General features: G+C 46.6%; 1 protein-coding gene and 1 long non-coding RNA gene across 2 annotated transcripts in view; both read right to left on the bottom strand.

Moving 5' to 3' along the window:
- Positions 1-15,919, bottom strand: part of LOC140698399 (uncharacterized) — a 122,040-nt gene that overhangs the window by 43,666 nt on the left and 62,455 nt on the right. The window contains exon 3 of the mRNA XM_072968738.1: positions 4,075-4,646. Within this exon, the coding sequence (XP_072824839.1) occupies positions 4,322-4,646 (325 nt within the window). The 3' untranslated portion in view covers positions 4,075-4,321. The remainder of the gene's footprint in view (positions 1-4,074; positions 4,647-15,919) is intronic.
- LOC140698409 (uncharacterized) overlaps positions 1-15,919 on the bottom strand; it is a 74,418-nt gene that overhangs the window by 23,425 nt on the left and 35,074 nt on the right. The gene's annotated exons all lie outside the window — the stretch shown is intronic.

The raw sequence follows: 15,919 nt of genomic DNA, 5'->3' as shown, positions 1-15,919 counted from the left end.
CAGTCCTGTTATTTTCGCCAATAAGCTGATCTCAAGTGTGATTTTGCAGGGACCATGGCCGGAAACACACAAGCTCACAGCATGGTTCACTAACAGTCCGCCGTAGGGTGCTCCCTGGAGGGGGAGGCATCTCCTGCCGCTGGTCACCTCAGAAGGCACTGGATTCTCACACAGGAGGCCCAGGAGAAGGGACTCAAGATTTTCCCGTGGTCTGAGCTTTGAAGGGCCCGAGGTCTGGGGGAGCTCCTAATTAGCAGACACACTTGCCAGTGAGCAGATGAGGATGGGGGAGCCCACGCAAGGCTGTTATCACTCCAACTCCTGGGCTCTCGGGAGCCACGGGAAAGACCTGTGTCCAGTGTACAGCCCAGCCATCACAGATCCCAGCCTGCATTTGCCAACCCGGACAGCCTAGACTCCATCTACCTGCGACACTTACTTCTGTTCTGTTCCCCACCCAGAATGTGATGGACTCATTCAGATATTCTGGCCTGTCTCAAGCGAGACAAATTCAGTGAAAAATGAAGTGTCCACATTTGGACCAGAGCATGAAAGGAGAAACAAGGCCTCATGGTCAGCATGATGGTGGTGGCCAAACCCTTCCACCGGGTGAGATGAACCATGGTGAGGGTGAGAATCCAGGGTCCTAGGTCGGCCAAATCATCTTCCTTCACGGTTGTCTGGGGTGTTGGAGACTGACTACCACAAACTAACGACACGGCTGTCAGTGGTGGATGTCAGCTGCAACAGAAACGGATTCAACTCTTTACTGCCAACATGGGTTAAAAGTAAAGGCCGGGGCAGGGAGGTCTGCACGGCTGCTGAGGCAAACCACAGACCCAGCTCTGAATGCCCACTGGCTGGAGCAGAGAGGAAGCTACGGCCCTTTTAGCTGTCCCTGTGTCCAACAGATCCAGGTGAGCCAGCTACTTAGGAGAAGGTCATGTTGTCCTGATACCCAGAAAAACCAGCCTCGTAAAGGGAACAAATAGTGTCATGGATTATAGACCCAATTCTGCCCCTTTTTGAAGGCAAAGTAAAGTAAATGGCACGGGGAAGTTGAATGCAAAAAAAAAAAAAATTAAAGAACCAAACGGCGACCGCTTCCTCCAACAGCGTCCCCTGCAGCTGTCACCTCCGTGGCGGCCACTTCCTCACCAGTGACCGCCGGCCAGGAAGCGCCGTCACGCACGTCACACAGCGACAGCCAGGAACCGCGTGCCGAGCACGTTTGTGTAAAAGCAGGAATCGAGCAAAATGCTGCAGAGTTTGACCTTACAAGTTTAAATACTCCATGAAAAGAATCCCTGAGCAGCCGACTAAATCAATTCGCATCTTACTTCTTCAAAACTATCAAACAAATTTAATAAGGGCGCATTTGTCACCAAATAAAAGGAGGACCAAACAGGTCCCTCAAAGCAAGGATTTTAACAGGTATCTAACACCAGTGGGTAATGTGCTAACAAAGCAAATATTCCAAAACTTTAGAAAATACAAAATGACTAGGATAATACATGGATCAAGACAGATATTAAGATTTTGCTTTTTAAAGCGATGGAGACAGTATGGAGGGCAATCTGGCTATTTCCAATGCAGGGTGTGCACAGCCCACATTTTCAGATGCAACAACATGCTCACTGGGCAGTACAAATGAAAAAGGAATAAAGAAAAAGGAAAAGAGGAACAAGAGAAAATTAGAAACACACAAGAACAAAAATGATTTTGACAGCATGTACAAGAATTTACGTGAGTGTGTGAGGCCAGGGACGAGGGGATGGTGAGACCCACCCTCACCCCCTGCTCCAGGGAAAGCAGGGACCTGAGGGGAGCGGCGCTGCCGGGGGACCCCAACGTGGTCAGCGCCCCTAACCAAAATTCCACCTACAAGCTTCAAGGCAGCTTTTGAGCTACAAATTGTGGTCGCATTTCAGTCTGGACCGTTTTACTCACTTCCACCAAGAGTAGCAGGAGAGAATTAGGCTCTGCTCCTGTACCAAAGAATTGTTTAAATAATTAATGACTGTGGAATACTAAAAGCAACAATGGGGTAAAAGTGACTGGAGGAGAATGTGCTTGACCCGAGCTCACTGGCCGCGTTATCTCACTGACGTTCAGAAGCTGGCTGAGCCCTTATGGTACCAGAACAGACAGACCCGAAAGGAGGGAGGTTTAATGCGCTGCTGTATTTCGATACTGGGAGCCATGCCTGGTACACGAGGTTCTGGGTAAACAATGGGGACAGTGTCAACCACTGTGGGCTAATTACAAATCCGGATACTCCGCCAAGTCCCAAGGGCAGACTTCAAAAGACAAAAACAATCTGGCATTCTCTGGTGGGGCTGCAGACTCAGAGACAAGCATTTGTTGAGCAAAAATATCACCAGTGCCTCCTATGACAAAAGAGGAGGCATTGGCGTGGGGGCTGGGGCAGGGCTCCAGGCTTCCACTGCTCACTCACCAGTCTGTCCAGGGGGAGAAGTGGTCCCTGCTTATGTTGCACCGATGCACCTACCTTGACTAATGCCTGGGGCCTCAGCAGGTGTTGACAGGAGAGGTGAACGGAGCCAGACTTGGTGTAGCACGGTGCTGGCAGCTATGCCCTCAGCAGTGCCCAGGCTCCTATACATGCCAGCTCATCTTAAGAAGCAGATGGGGAGTGCGGGCATGTAGATCACAGGGCCCTGAGAGGACAAGTACAGATCATGGCTACAGCATGCCTCTCCCCTTCCTTAAGTCATAGAGGTATGTCTGGGAGGAACAGAAAATTCATCCAGAGCCCGCTACATTGTCTCTCGCAGGTGGGACTCGTGTCCCCTGTGCTTCTCACTCACAGGGCTGGTCTAGACATTCTTTTTATCAATTCTCTAGCATCTTCTCCTCCAACTTACCAACAACCAGAGAGTAGGATCTGATCTTAGCTAAGTTCAAGAGTCACAGAGCACTTCCTTCACAGCGGGCCCAGAAACATGTGCCAGGTTCTCCGACCGTCACCTGTGGGACCACCATGAGCCCTCTCCAGACTCAAGGACAGAGGCCGTAGGCCGGGGGAACACAGCTTCCCTCACTCTCCCCAGCAAAGGTTTCCACGTCTCGGAAAAGGCATCTCACCCTCTTCTGCCTGAGGGACAGCACAACAGATACACCGGGAAACAGAGCTGAAGTTGGGGGGGTAGGCAGCCCAGAAGAGCTCGTCTGTACTTCCGAGGCAATGTGGGGCCGTTGACTTAATCACAGGGAAGAAGTGAGAATGAACATTTCCCTGCTCTTTCCCATACACCGTGATACGCCTTTCCCTGCATAAGGAGTTCATTCGGAAGTCCCCGGCGGTGTTTCTGATGTCCTAACTTGTCATGGAGGCTGTCGGGCAAGAAGAGAGGGCCTGAGCAGAATAGGTGCTGGGCCTGGGAGGCAGGAGACACCGGCTCCAGCCCCAGCTCAACCAGCTCCTCTTTCCGCCTCTCGGGGTTCAGCATCTCATCTATAAGCAAAGGGATGAGACTGTCCCAGGACAGGCTGCCCAACAGAAATGAAATGAGAGCCATGTAAATAACGTTTCCCATTTGCCACGTTTAAAATGGTAAACAAAGAAACAAACCAACAAACAAAAAACAAATACTAGAAACTGATTTTAAGAACAGATCTTACTTAATCTACTGTATGTAAAATACTATCATTTTGACATGTAATCAATATGGGAAGTAAAGAGATAGTTTATATGCTTTTACTAGACAAGCCTCAGTGTCTGATGTGCATTTGACCTACAGCACATCTCAGCTGAGTCCAGCCTCCTCCCCAGTGCTCCTAGCATCAGTGGCTTTGGCTACTTTATTGGACAGCAACCCCAGGGGTCCCACCATGGTCATGGCTGTAAAGCGGGAGTAAGTGTCCACACTAACCCTAAAAGGATCTCTCTGAAACAAAGGCGGATTCACTTTGAAATGTCTGTAAACCGGCGGGCTGCATCTCCATCCCCCCTTGGCTACAAGACAGACTTCTTCCTTGCTGATCCCTTTCTGGATGTAGGGAAGCAATCCGGCACAAAGCCAGGGTGGACTGGCCTCCAGGTAAACTTACCTGCTGTCTGTGTCCAGTCCCATGAAGTCCTCCATCTCAAACGGGATGCAGGGGAGGGGGATCTTGTCCCCAGAATTCTTGGGGCCACCATCCAGCCACTTGGACTTGAGCAAGATGAAGAGTGACTCAGTGAAGTCCTCGATCCTCTTCTCCACCACCCTGCAGTCCTCTAAATTTGAAGGCAACGTCGGTGCACGGCTGCTCGACTTCCTCCACATGCAGTACAAAGACAAAGAGCTGAGAGTCATTATCGAGGTGCCATACAGCTCCTCTGCACGTGGAGCTTCTCCAAGGCCTTGGCAGAGAGACAGTCGGTAATGGTGACAAGGCCCACGACCTTGCAGTGTTTCTGGAAGACGCTCCACCCATTCTCGGGCACATAGCGGTGCCTGTAGTGGATACAGAGTGTCCACTGGGAGCCACATGGGCTGATATGGCTCACCGAGGTGAGTAGCTGATAGATGCAAAAGAAATTCTCCTCTGAGATGATCTCCATGGTTTGGACTACAACGGGAAGAGTCTGGTGGTCCTCAGCACACTGCACGTAGTCAGGGATGCTCATGTTGCAGGCCCTGCCGAGACAGGAGAGGAGATCGAGGTACATACTCTGCTGTGTGCTATGGGCCCATCTGGGTTGCGGTGACCTGGTGTGTACCAGACAGAAGGCAAGGGAAGCCAAAGCAAATCCGGGGGTACAGTTTGTCCTCATAGTCTGCACATGGCTACTGTAGCTCGGATCACATTACCCAGTTTTTGGTCTAGGCTTCCTGCCCCTGCAGAGAAGTGTCATTTCTTATTTTATATTTCCAAGCACCTAGCAAGGCTCTGATATAAAGTCACTACTCAAAAATGCTGAATAAAGAAATGAACAAAGGATATGCTTTCCCCAAACTCCTTCAGCAGAATATAAAGAAAAGGACCACAGTAGGATCAAAAGATCTGGAATTCTATTCAATTTATTTGAACCCCTTAGCTTCATAGTAATGGATAAGAAAACTTGCCTTGGGGTAGAGGGTACTGTTCATTGGTGGAGCACATGCTTAGCATGTACGAGGTCCTGGGTTCAAACCCCAGTACCTCATTTTAAAAAATCAAACAAATAAATACACCTAATTTCCCTCCTGAAAAAGTATTTTTTAATTCAAAAGTCAAAAAACACCTTGCAATTGACACAACATTGTAAACTTGACTATACATCAATTAAAAAAAATCCTTGCCTTGCAAGAATATATCTGGATTACGGATGTTTGCAAATGTAAAATGCCTAGGGTACCACCTGCATAAAAAGTGGTGACTGTACAAATGTACTATCCCCCCTTTATGAGCTATTCTTCCTTTGGGGGAGTTATAACCTCTCAGAGCTAATTTTCTCAGTTTAAAAAATATAAACATTACCTGGTTCTCAGTACTGCTGAAGAATCAGATAACCCTAAGAAAGCATCTGACCCACAGAATTTACTCAATAAATGTTTTTTGAATGAATGAATAAACAAGCAAAGTGAATGCTGCTCCCTGCCAAAGACCATCATAATGATACTTCCTGGAAATCCCAAGCCCACGTTCACCAGACTCTGCACTAACAATGTGGGTGACCTGGACAGGCCTGTGTGCTTCTCTAAGCCCCAATTTAATCGTGGATAGAAATGAGGGCAATAACACAAACCTCAAATTGTTAGTGAGTCAGTAATGAATTGTACCCCAATATTGCAAGATGGAACCATTAAGGAAAACTGGGCAAAGAGTCCATAGGCTCTCTCCATATTATCTCTTACTACCACATGGGAATCTACATTACATCTCAAAATAAAAAGTCTAATTTTTTAAAGAGGTGTTCGAGGTTAGGTGAGCTCACTGTCTCAAATAAGGAACACACAGTACAAATAGGACAATGCCCAGCCCATGAGATACACTCAGTTAACATTCCCACTGAGCCCACTAGTCCCTCCAACTTCTAATGGTGTCCACTTCCAAGAGCCCATGTGACCATCCTTGTTCTAATTTTCTATTTCTAATTTTTTTCTTTTCATTAAATAGAAACACCCAATTCCATAGAATGCTTACCAGATATCATGATGGCAGCCCTTCAAAACCTGACCACAGAGATCATGATGGCAGCCCTTCTTGGTGAAACAATAAAATGAATAGCCATTTTCACAAGACCTCTGAGTAAATCTACTAGGGAACTTCATCCTGGACTGAGGAAGAGGACTGGGGAGCAGGGGGCATTCAGGGGCACAGAGAATCATGGGCCACCTGTCCCACGATGGACTTTAGACTCACCCTCACCCTTCAGGAACTACTAAATACACACAGACAGAGTGCTATGGACAAGATTTTTTTTTTTTTAAACAAATCCCTGAATCCCTAGCAGGTCTTGTTTCTACCCATACACAAATGGCTTATGTGCATAATGTTTCACAAAAGCCTTAAAATATTATCACCCCAACTTGACACATCAAGAAACTGAGGTAGAGTAGTTTATCACATTCTACAAGATTAGAGAGAGGCCACGTCAGACACCGTATTTAAATCCAAGCCCCTGCTCCAGTGCTCACACTAGAAAGTGTGACATACTGCCCCTTTCCTGCCCTCTCCCTGCAATCAATCTCTGAATAGTCTTTTCTGTGTCACCTGGAATCACAATCACATTCATTTTCCACAAAGAGCTATGTCACTCCTTGGAGGACTTTTCAAAATCTAAAGGGTTGGTTTGAGAGGAGAGATTTGCATTTTCTGTTTCTCAAAGGAAACATGGCTTTAAAAGAAACTGAAAAGTAGTTATCTAGTCTAAGCCCTCATTGTGCAGAGAAAGAACCGGAGGCTCAGAAGAGATGAGGAAAGGGCCTTATTAACAAATATTGCCTCAGCGCAGCACCAAGCCAGACCTGGCACTTCTAGGGGAGGATCTGGAAGGCCCAGGAGAATGAGTGTTAGAAAACAGAAAGAGAAGAAGCATACAAGGCCCCGTCTCTTCACCACCATAACATGAATTTCCACCAAATTACCCAGAATGGGTGCAGCCAATATTAAGTTTGTCAAAAGAGGTTATAGAATTCTCAACCATAGTGGAAATTCCAACATTTACTGTGCTTTTTTCCCAGTTCAAGCATCAATTCAGTGGGCACTCTGTACCAGGGACTACACGAGGCCTGGGGTTCTCCCAAATACAGATCTCTATTACCACGTGTGCAAACCACATTAAGGCCACCAGAAGAAAAGCGCCCACAGATAAGATGGAATTACTGAAACTGAAAGCAGCAAAAGAGCATATATTACTAGGAAAAATGGTGCTCCTAGTAATGGACTCATGGACATAGAAAGCAAACTGTGTTTAGCAGGCAGGAAAGGGGGGATTAACAGATACAAATTAGTAAATATAAAATAAATGACAAGGACCTGCTACATAACACAGGGAACTATATTCAATTTCTTGTAGTGATTTATACTAAAAACAATCTAAAACATATATATATACATATGCATATGTTTATAACTGAATCTCTGCTGTACACTTGAAACTAACATTGTAAATTGACTACACTTAAATAAAAAATAATTTTAAAAAATAAGTAAAAATAAATGCAATGCCATTAAGAAAAAATAAAAGAACTCTCTAATCCCCTTAACTGTAGGTGGTCGAGAAATCTAGCTGCAAACACCAAGTCCACTGGATCACTCCAGCACTGGCTGACACTCTTTCTGACCATCAGAGAGTCACTTGCTTCACTGAGGTTACTTTTCTCTTCTGTGAAAGGCTACAGTTGCAACTAACGATGTATAGAATCTCATCATTCACAAGCCCAAAAAGTAGTGAGGACTTCACATGGGCCAGGCTCTGGTCAGATGAAAAGATAGGGTCCCAGATATATTCATGGGCAGAAGAAGTTTATGCCATAAAGGTATAAATTCTTCCTGTTTTGATAGACAGATTCATTTCAATTCTGGTTAGAATTCCTACCAGATTTTTCTTGGAATATAACAAGTTAATTTATGGTCAGGAATAGCCAAGAAATTTCTTTAGAACCACCACTTGGGAGGGGTGGATAGGTCATTCATTTCCACTGCTCTTTCTGAAGTGATGAAAACGTTCTGGAATAATAATGCATGCACCACTGTGAATATGCAAAAAGCTGCTGAATTGTACCATTTAAATGGATGGAATTCATGGTGTGTGAACTATATCACAATAAAACTGTCCTATGAAAATTATTTCTTGACAATTATTTTTCAGTTTATACACTAGTCTGTCCCACAATTTAAGAAAAACAAAAAACCTAAACAAGCCAAACTATGCCAGGAGCACTTTAGGACTGCAATATCCCTGGGTCTCCAAGGCCTCTGGTGGTGCTGTTCCTCTTAACACACACTAGCTGGGCTGGGCTAGTTAGGGACTGTAACTATCTTTTGAAAATCGAGGATCACTCCTTTCACCCTGGGAGAGGGAAGGAAGGAGGATGTCACAGCCTCATGCCTTCAGCACATTTTTAACAGAACCAAGCCCTGCTTTCACCACTGCAATCCCTCTCACTATAAAAACACGTGACATCAACAAGCACCTCCATCATAACACCTGAAAGCGTTCAAGGTACTTACCTGCTGCAGAAACATGGAGGGGGGAGACAGAACCTCGCTTAGCAGTGACGCTCCCTTTTCCCAACTCCACCAGGAGAAGCTGGGCGTTAGAGCCGGAGGCTTTCAGCCCAGGTAGCAGCGCCCACGCCACAGAGCTGGTCCTCAGGGAGCGGGAAAGGGAGAGCAGGGCAGCCCCGGGGTCGCGGGGCAGGGAAAGCGGGGAGGGGGACGCGGGCTGCAGCCTCGCTCGGAGGACAGCCCCAGCCCCAGTCCCAGGCGCCCGCCCCCGTCCGGGTCCGCAGACCCCGCCCGCCCGGGACACAGCCCGCCCAGGGGCGGGGACGGGCCGGCGGACGAGGAGAGGAAGCCCGGGAGGAGAGGACTAGCGGGAGGGAGAGGGGAATGGGGCGCCAGCCGCGGACTGAGGGGATCCCGGCTGGGTGAGAGGTGGCAGGTGCACACCAGGCCCTGGACACTGTGGCCGGGGCGCCGGGGCAGGTGGCGCTGGCAGAGGGGTCTGGCCTGAGCAATTCATCTGAACACGGGCTGACTAGCGCCCTTGGGGTCTGTGACAGGCGGACCGCCCTCCCGCAGCCGCCTGACCCCTTTCCTGGGAGCCCCCCACCTTGCACTTCCACAGTCAGAGGCCCCGGCCCCAGGCAGGAACCAAAGGCCTACCGGGCGACGTAGTTGAGAAGCCTTTGGGCCCGATCCCCGGCTCGGATATGGAGCTCCCAACCAGCGGACCACTTGGCACTGACTGCGCATGCGCAGGAGGGCCAGCGATCCTCTCTGGGTTCTGTGAGAGAAGGTGGGACAGCGAGGGAGGGAGAAGATGGGAGCGGGTGGAGAGGACGGGAAAATTGGAGGGATACAGATGGACAGGATGAGCAGAGAGAAGGAAGGGCTCTGGAGAAGGGAGGGTCTTAGCGGAGTTGGAGAAAAAAAAGCTTTACCTCTGGGGCACCCCTAGGCGGCAGACCTGCCTCTGTACCCTTCTGTTACCCTTCAAGCCCCGCAGCTCAATTTTACCACCGTGATCCAACCCTCCGTCCGATGCTTCTGCAGAAACCCTAGGGAGATCACACCCGTTGCCCCCACGCGGAGCTGGGTTTTCTGTTGCTCTGAGAACCAAGCACCCGCAGGTGTTGTCGCTCAGAACTACCTTGGGAAGAGCACATATTCCCCTTTTACACGCTGGGAAACAGGCAGGCAGGATCTCTGCCTTAGCTCCACTGTCCCAGGTGTTGGGCTGGCGGGGAGCGGGATGGTACAAGATCAGAGCCCCAGACAGAGCAGACTGCCTGAGTGTTGGTGCATAGTCCCCATCCCTCCTGGGTAAACCATACCCACCCTAGTGGAAACATCAAGGGCTCACAGTAGTTCCCTGGGTGTGGGAGAGCTGTCCTCATGTGAAGGAAAAGTCCAGCTGGGCTAACAAGCTAAGTCACAAATCTAAGTGTGATAAGTGTCAGTTTACTGATCTAAATTCTGCTGGGCTATCTCGTAAATCTGAAGTTTAGTGTCAGTTTATTGGCCTAACAACCTAACTCGTAATTCCAAGCTCAACAAGTGTCAGTAATGTGATCTGTTACAAATTGATAAGCTCCAGTGTACTTATTCCTTGCTTTTTGTTCTTTGAGCCTTATTGGCTAATCCCCCCTTACTTGTAATTAAGCCTTTAAAACCTCATGTGCACGTCTTGGAGGTACTCAAAACTTCGGAGCCGAAGCCCCTCTGAGCCCACCGGCATAATAATTCTGAGTACTCCAACACTCCGATTGGTGCTTTTTTCTTGGCTGGCCTGTTTCCATAACACTCAGCTCCAGTGCCCAGCTTTCTAGGTAGATAGGAGTGTTACCAAGTCCAAATTCATTCTCCTCAGTGCAGGACAGGCCAATAAGTTGGGAGACCAGATGTTGGGGCATGGAATAGCAAGTTTCTGTAGACCTAGATGGCAAACTAATGTCCTGGAAAACCATCTCCCCAAGTCACAATTCAGGCTCCTTTCCTATGTGCTTGGTTAGTGCAAACTTCTTAGTGTAGGAATTCCTTCTTGTTAGAATCCTTTGTTCTTGCAGCTATCTGCGTGGGTCAGATCCCTGTAAACCTCCAACAAAAGAAACGTTATTTTCTATTCTGCAATTTGCTATCTTTTAATGAATGAAAAAGTGTTAAATATCCTTAAAGGTCAGAGCCTTCAGAATAGGGTCTCCTGTTTATTTCAGGCTCTAGGCAACATTGTTTTACAAGCAAGATGAAGCCTAGGTGACAGAGCACAGGGTTAAATTCAAAGGAACAAATCTAATATGGAGTCAGATTTGTTCTGTTATATTACCCGGCCAGAAGCCACTTGAGGATTTAAATCCCTTTAAGTTAAAAATAACTAAAATTTTAAAGGAATTTACATACATAGGTGGGAATGTGCAAAGCATATCTGGAAAAGCACCCAAAGGATAGTAAACAGAGGCATCTCCAGAGAGGGCTGAAAGAACAGAGGATGAGGGAAAACTTCTTTCACTTGTGTATTTTTGTGCTCTGTTTGAGTTTTTTTAAACCATTTCCTTGTATTTCTTTTTCAGATAAAAGAAATGTGTAATGGAGCAAAGGAGTAATTAGCTTAGCAAATACAGCAGCCATGGAATCACTAGTCATCACTTTTGATTTAAGCCAGAAAGCATTTTTTGACTCTCTCCAATGGGCTCTGTCCTGTTTTAAGACTTCTATTAATATTATTATTATTATTATTATTATTATTATTATTATTATTATTATTATTATTACTATTACTACAAGTACTACTACTATGACTATTACTATTATTACTATTATTTTATGAAATAATAACACGGTTTACCTCACCCCTGCCCATGGCTGGTGGAAAACCAACTGAGTTTTTCTTGAGTTGTTTTCCAAGGAGTAGAGATGAGTTTATAAACAGAACACATCTTCAGGGCAAAACAGGCAGTGTGCATTACCAGCAGGCCAGACAGCAATGAAGGGTTTTCAATAGAGGCACCCAGAAGCTGAGAGAGAAAGCCTCCAGGACACTACAAAAAGCTGCCCAAACTGCCATCTCCATGGTACTACCGAAATAGGAAAGAACAAATCTGACTCCATATTTGATCTGTACCTTTGACTTTAACAAAGCCAAGTTAATATGCTCCGGTCTTTTCATGGGTTATGATGTCACAGAGGAAACGGACAGGTCAACAAGGAACCACTCTGCCGTGATCACGGAGCCGGGGAAAGGGATGGGCTGCAAGATGTATGAAGCAGCCGCAACTGTGCCCGTGCTTCTAGGCAGGTATCCAAAATCGCCTCGACAAGGTGTCAAACATTTGTGCCCATGTCCTCATCAACAGACATGTATTAAAGACAAATGGAAACATATAAAAGGCCAATACCCTTGCTGGGTACACCGTCCAAAGGACAAAGTCTCAGTTTGACAACTGGCCATCTCGGTTCCATGGGATTCATTCTTGGAGAACCTTAAAAACCACTCTTCTGTCCTCAAGAATTGCTGCATATTTGTCCTATCTTTGGCTCAGGGATGCAGCACGTTCAAGTGAACTTTAATGTCTGCACAGATTTGACTGTCTTTTTCCAGGTTCACTTGTCCATTCAAAAGAGGCCTGAGCTAAGTCCATCCTCCGTAAGATCTAGTCCCTCCAGTGACAGCTCATTGAGCCTGCAATTAAAAGCCAAGTGAACAAGCCTGTCCTCAGCTAAAAAGTTCACCCATCTTTCACTGTTTTCTTAATCTCCTCTCCTGGCTAATTGCAACAGACTAACACCTCCCTCCACCAAGATACCCAACTATGTCATTTTTCTCCCCAAAGAGAAAATAAGGTCCATAAAAGAGGAGACAACTCCATAGTCACCTCTGAATTCTTAGCATATAGTAATGTCAATAAATACAACTCAGATTATTGTTAGTTTCCTTTAAAACCTTTCTGGTTATTTGAATGAGACCTTGGAAGAGAGGTGTTTGCTGTCCAGTGTCTTGATCCACAAGACTCTGGAGGCCTTTTTCGGAATAGCTGTTCACTGATTCATTCAAAACACAACTTATCAATCAAGGAGTAGCTGTGCTTTTCTGCCAGGAGTTTGTGGTCACTCTCATGCCAGAACAGCTTTAAACTATATCCTTACTTTGGATTTGTTATTTTTCCCCTCTTCCAACAAAATTGACTTTTCTTACTTTCTTGTCTTGAGGAATTTTTTTTTCCTATTTCACCCTTTAGTAAAGCAAGATTCTCAGGATGGGCTTGGCCCATTATATGATCACCCATCCAACTCCTAGTATGAGAGGTCTGTGGCTAACATCCTTCCCTCCTGTCAAGGCAACTGAAAATCAGTTCAGGAGCCAACCAGCACACCACGGCTTCTAACGCTCACGTATCTCTCAGAAACCCTGCTTTCTCGTTTGTCTTGGCTTCTGAGAATTTTCCCTCACTTTCTTGACAATGAGTTGTGCAGCTTGAAAGATGAGGAAGGAAGGTTTTATTTCTCAATCAGCATTTTAAGGAACTTGTGTAATGAAGGTTTTCAGGAGTTTCTAGAACCCTCCATTGCCGAGACAGAAAACACACTAGACATTTTCTAAATTTAGTTCTCATGTGCATTTTTTCTTTGCTTTTTTTTTCTTAACTGCTAACAGACATTTTTTAATAAAAAAAAAATAAGGCCCCAAAAAGAATAGAACACTGAAGGGGCAAACAAAATTAAAGGGCAAAGACAGAAAAATGATAACTACTCTACAAAGTTAATGTAATACATACACTATGTATCAGATCAGCAATTCTCAGTAACAGCTAATTGAAACATGACCATGAGGTAAAATTTCTCTCCTGTCAGGACATGGCCAACAGAAAATACAATTAAACCAACAAACTAATTTCCTAAGTCTGGCGAGGTACAGAAGTCTACAAGCTAAATGTGTCTTATTCTAGAAAAGAGGGAGTCTCACCAGCTCTTTTCTGTGGAGCCTGAGCCCACGGGAGGACGGTGAAGTGAGCTCTGTAAGTACCCAATTAGCAAAGTGAGTGATGAATAAATAGACGTGAGCTTTGATGACAGAGATAATACTACTATTCGTTTGTCCTTTAAAGTATGACTTCACGTTCAGTGATCAATACTTCGGCGTCCTTAGGAGTTGAGATTTTAGGAAAATGCACAACCTGGGCCCAGATCTCCTCTTTAAGCTCGTGACACTGCAGTTAGTTGTCTCAAAGGCAGCTCCAACTCCACATGCAAAGAGCTGACTTCACGGTGTTCCTCCCATAGCCGTCCTTACCAGGGTCCCTGGTCGGAGGGTAAGGTCTCCCTGCGTCTCCCAACTCAGGCCCATCACTCACAGATGTGAATGGACCCCTCCTTCAGGGACCAGATATCCTCAGACACCGAGTCCCACTACCCTCAACTGACCTACCAGATACTCACTGGCACTCACTCAGCACTGACTCTCTGCTGGAGACCACGCTGCACACTGCACAGTGTATCTCACTGGATCTCCACAATAGTCCTGGGAATTGGGTACATCACTGCTTCAATTGATTAGATAAATTGTTTCACTTCCTTGCGTGCGTCCTTCAAACTGACACGGCTACTAAGCCACAAGCCTGGGCCTGAAAACCACTTGAAAATTGGACACTGCTACACCTCGCAGCCACCGTACTCTGACTCATCACATCATCTCCTGCCAAGGAGAACCAAACGGTGACCGCTTCCTCCAACAGCGTCCCCTGCAGCTGTCACCTCCGTGGCGGCCACTTCCTCACCAGTGACCGCCGGCCAGGAAGCGCCGTCACACACGTCACACAGCGACAGCCAGGAACCGCGTGCCGAGCACGTTTGTGTAAAAGCAGGAATCGAGCAAAATGCTGCAGAGTTTGACCTTACAAGTTTAAATGCTCCATGAAAAGAATCCCTGAGCACCCGACAAAATCAATTCGCATCTTACTTCTTCAAAACAATCAAACAAATTTAATAAGGGCGCATTTGTCACCAAATAAAAGGAGGACCAAACATGTTCCTCAAAAGCAAGGATTTCAACAGGTATCAAACACCAGTGGGTGATGAGCTAACAAAGCAAATATTCCAAAAAAATAGAAATTAAAAAATGACTAAGATAATAGATGGATCAAAACAGCTGTTAAGTTGTTGCTTTTTAAAGCGATGGAGACTGTACGGAGGGCAATCTGGCTATTTCCAATGCAGGGTGTGCACAGCCCACATTTTCAGAAGCAACAACATGCTCACTGGGCAGTACAAGTGAAAAAGGAGTAAAGAAAAAGGAAAAGAGGAACAAGAGAAAATTAGAATCACACAAGAACAAAAATGATTTTGACTGCATGTACAAGAATTTATGTGAGTGTGTGAGGCCAGGGACACGGGGATGGTGAGGCCCAACCTCACCTCCTGCTCAAGGGAAAGCAGGGGCCTGAGGGGAGCGGCGCTGCCGGGGGACCACAACGTGTTCAGCTCCCCTAACCAAAATTCGACCTACAAGCGTCTAGGCAGCTTTTGAGCTACAAAATGTGGTCGCATTTCAGTCTGGACCGTTTTACTCACTTCCACCAAGAGTAGCAGGAGAGAATGAGGCTCTGCTCCTGCACCAAAGCATTGTTTAAAAAATTAATGACTGTGGAATAGTAAAAGAAACAATGGAGTAAAAGTGACTGGAGGAGAATGTGCTTGACCCTAGCTCACTGGCCGCGTTATCTCAATGACGTTCAGATGCTGGCTGAGCCCTTATGGTACCACAATAGACAGACCCACAAGGAGGCAGGTTTAATGCGCTGAACCACTGTGGGCTAAGTACACATCCGGCTACTCCGCCAAGTCCCAAGGGCAGACTTCAAAAGGCAAAAACAAGCTGGCATTCTCTGGTGGGTCTGCAGACTCAGAGACAAGCATTTGTTGAGCAAAAATATCACCAGTGCCTCCTATGACAAAAGAAGTGGCACTGGCGTGGGGGCTGGGGCAGGGCTCCAGGCTTCCACTGCTCACTCACCACTCTGTCCAGGGGGAGAAGGTGGTCCCTGCTTAGGTTTCGCTGATGCACCTACCTTGACTAATGTCTGGGGCCTCAGCAGGAGTTGACAGGTGAGGTGAACAGAGCCAGACTCTGTGTAGCACGGTGCTGGGAGCTATGCCCTCAGCAGTGCCCAGGCTCCTATACATGCCAGCTCATCTTAAGAAGCAGATGGGGAGTGCGGGCATGTAGATCACAGGGCCCTGAGAGGACAAGTACAGATCATGGCTACAG

The sequence above is a fragment of the Vicugna pacos genome, chromosome 9 (assembly GCF_048564905.1).
Source record: "Vicugna pacos chromosome 9, VicPac4, whole genome shotgun sequence".
Lineage (NCBI taxonomy): Eukaryota > Metazoa > Chordata > Mammalia > Artiodactyla > Camelidae > Vicugna > Vicugna pacos.
Note: the sequence above shows the minus strand (reverse complement) of the source record. Positions and strands in the feature narration are given on the sequence as shown.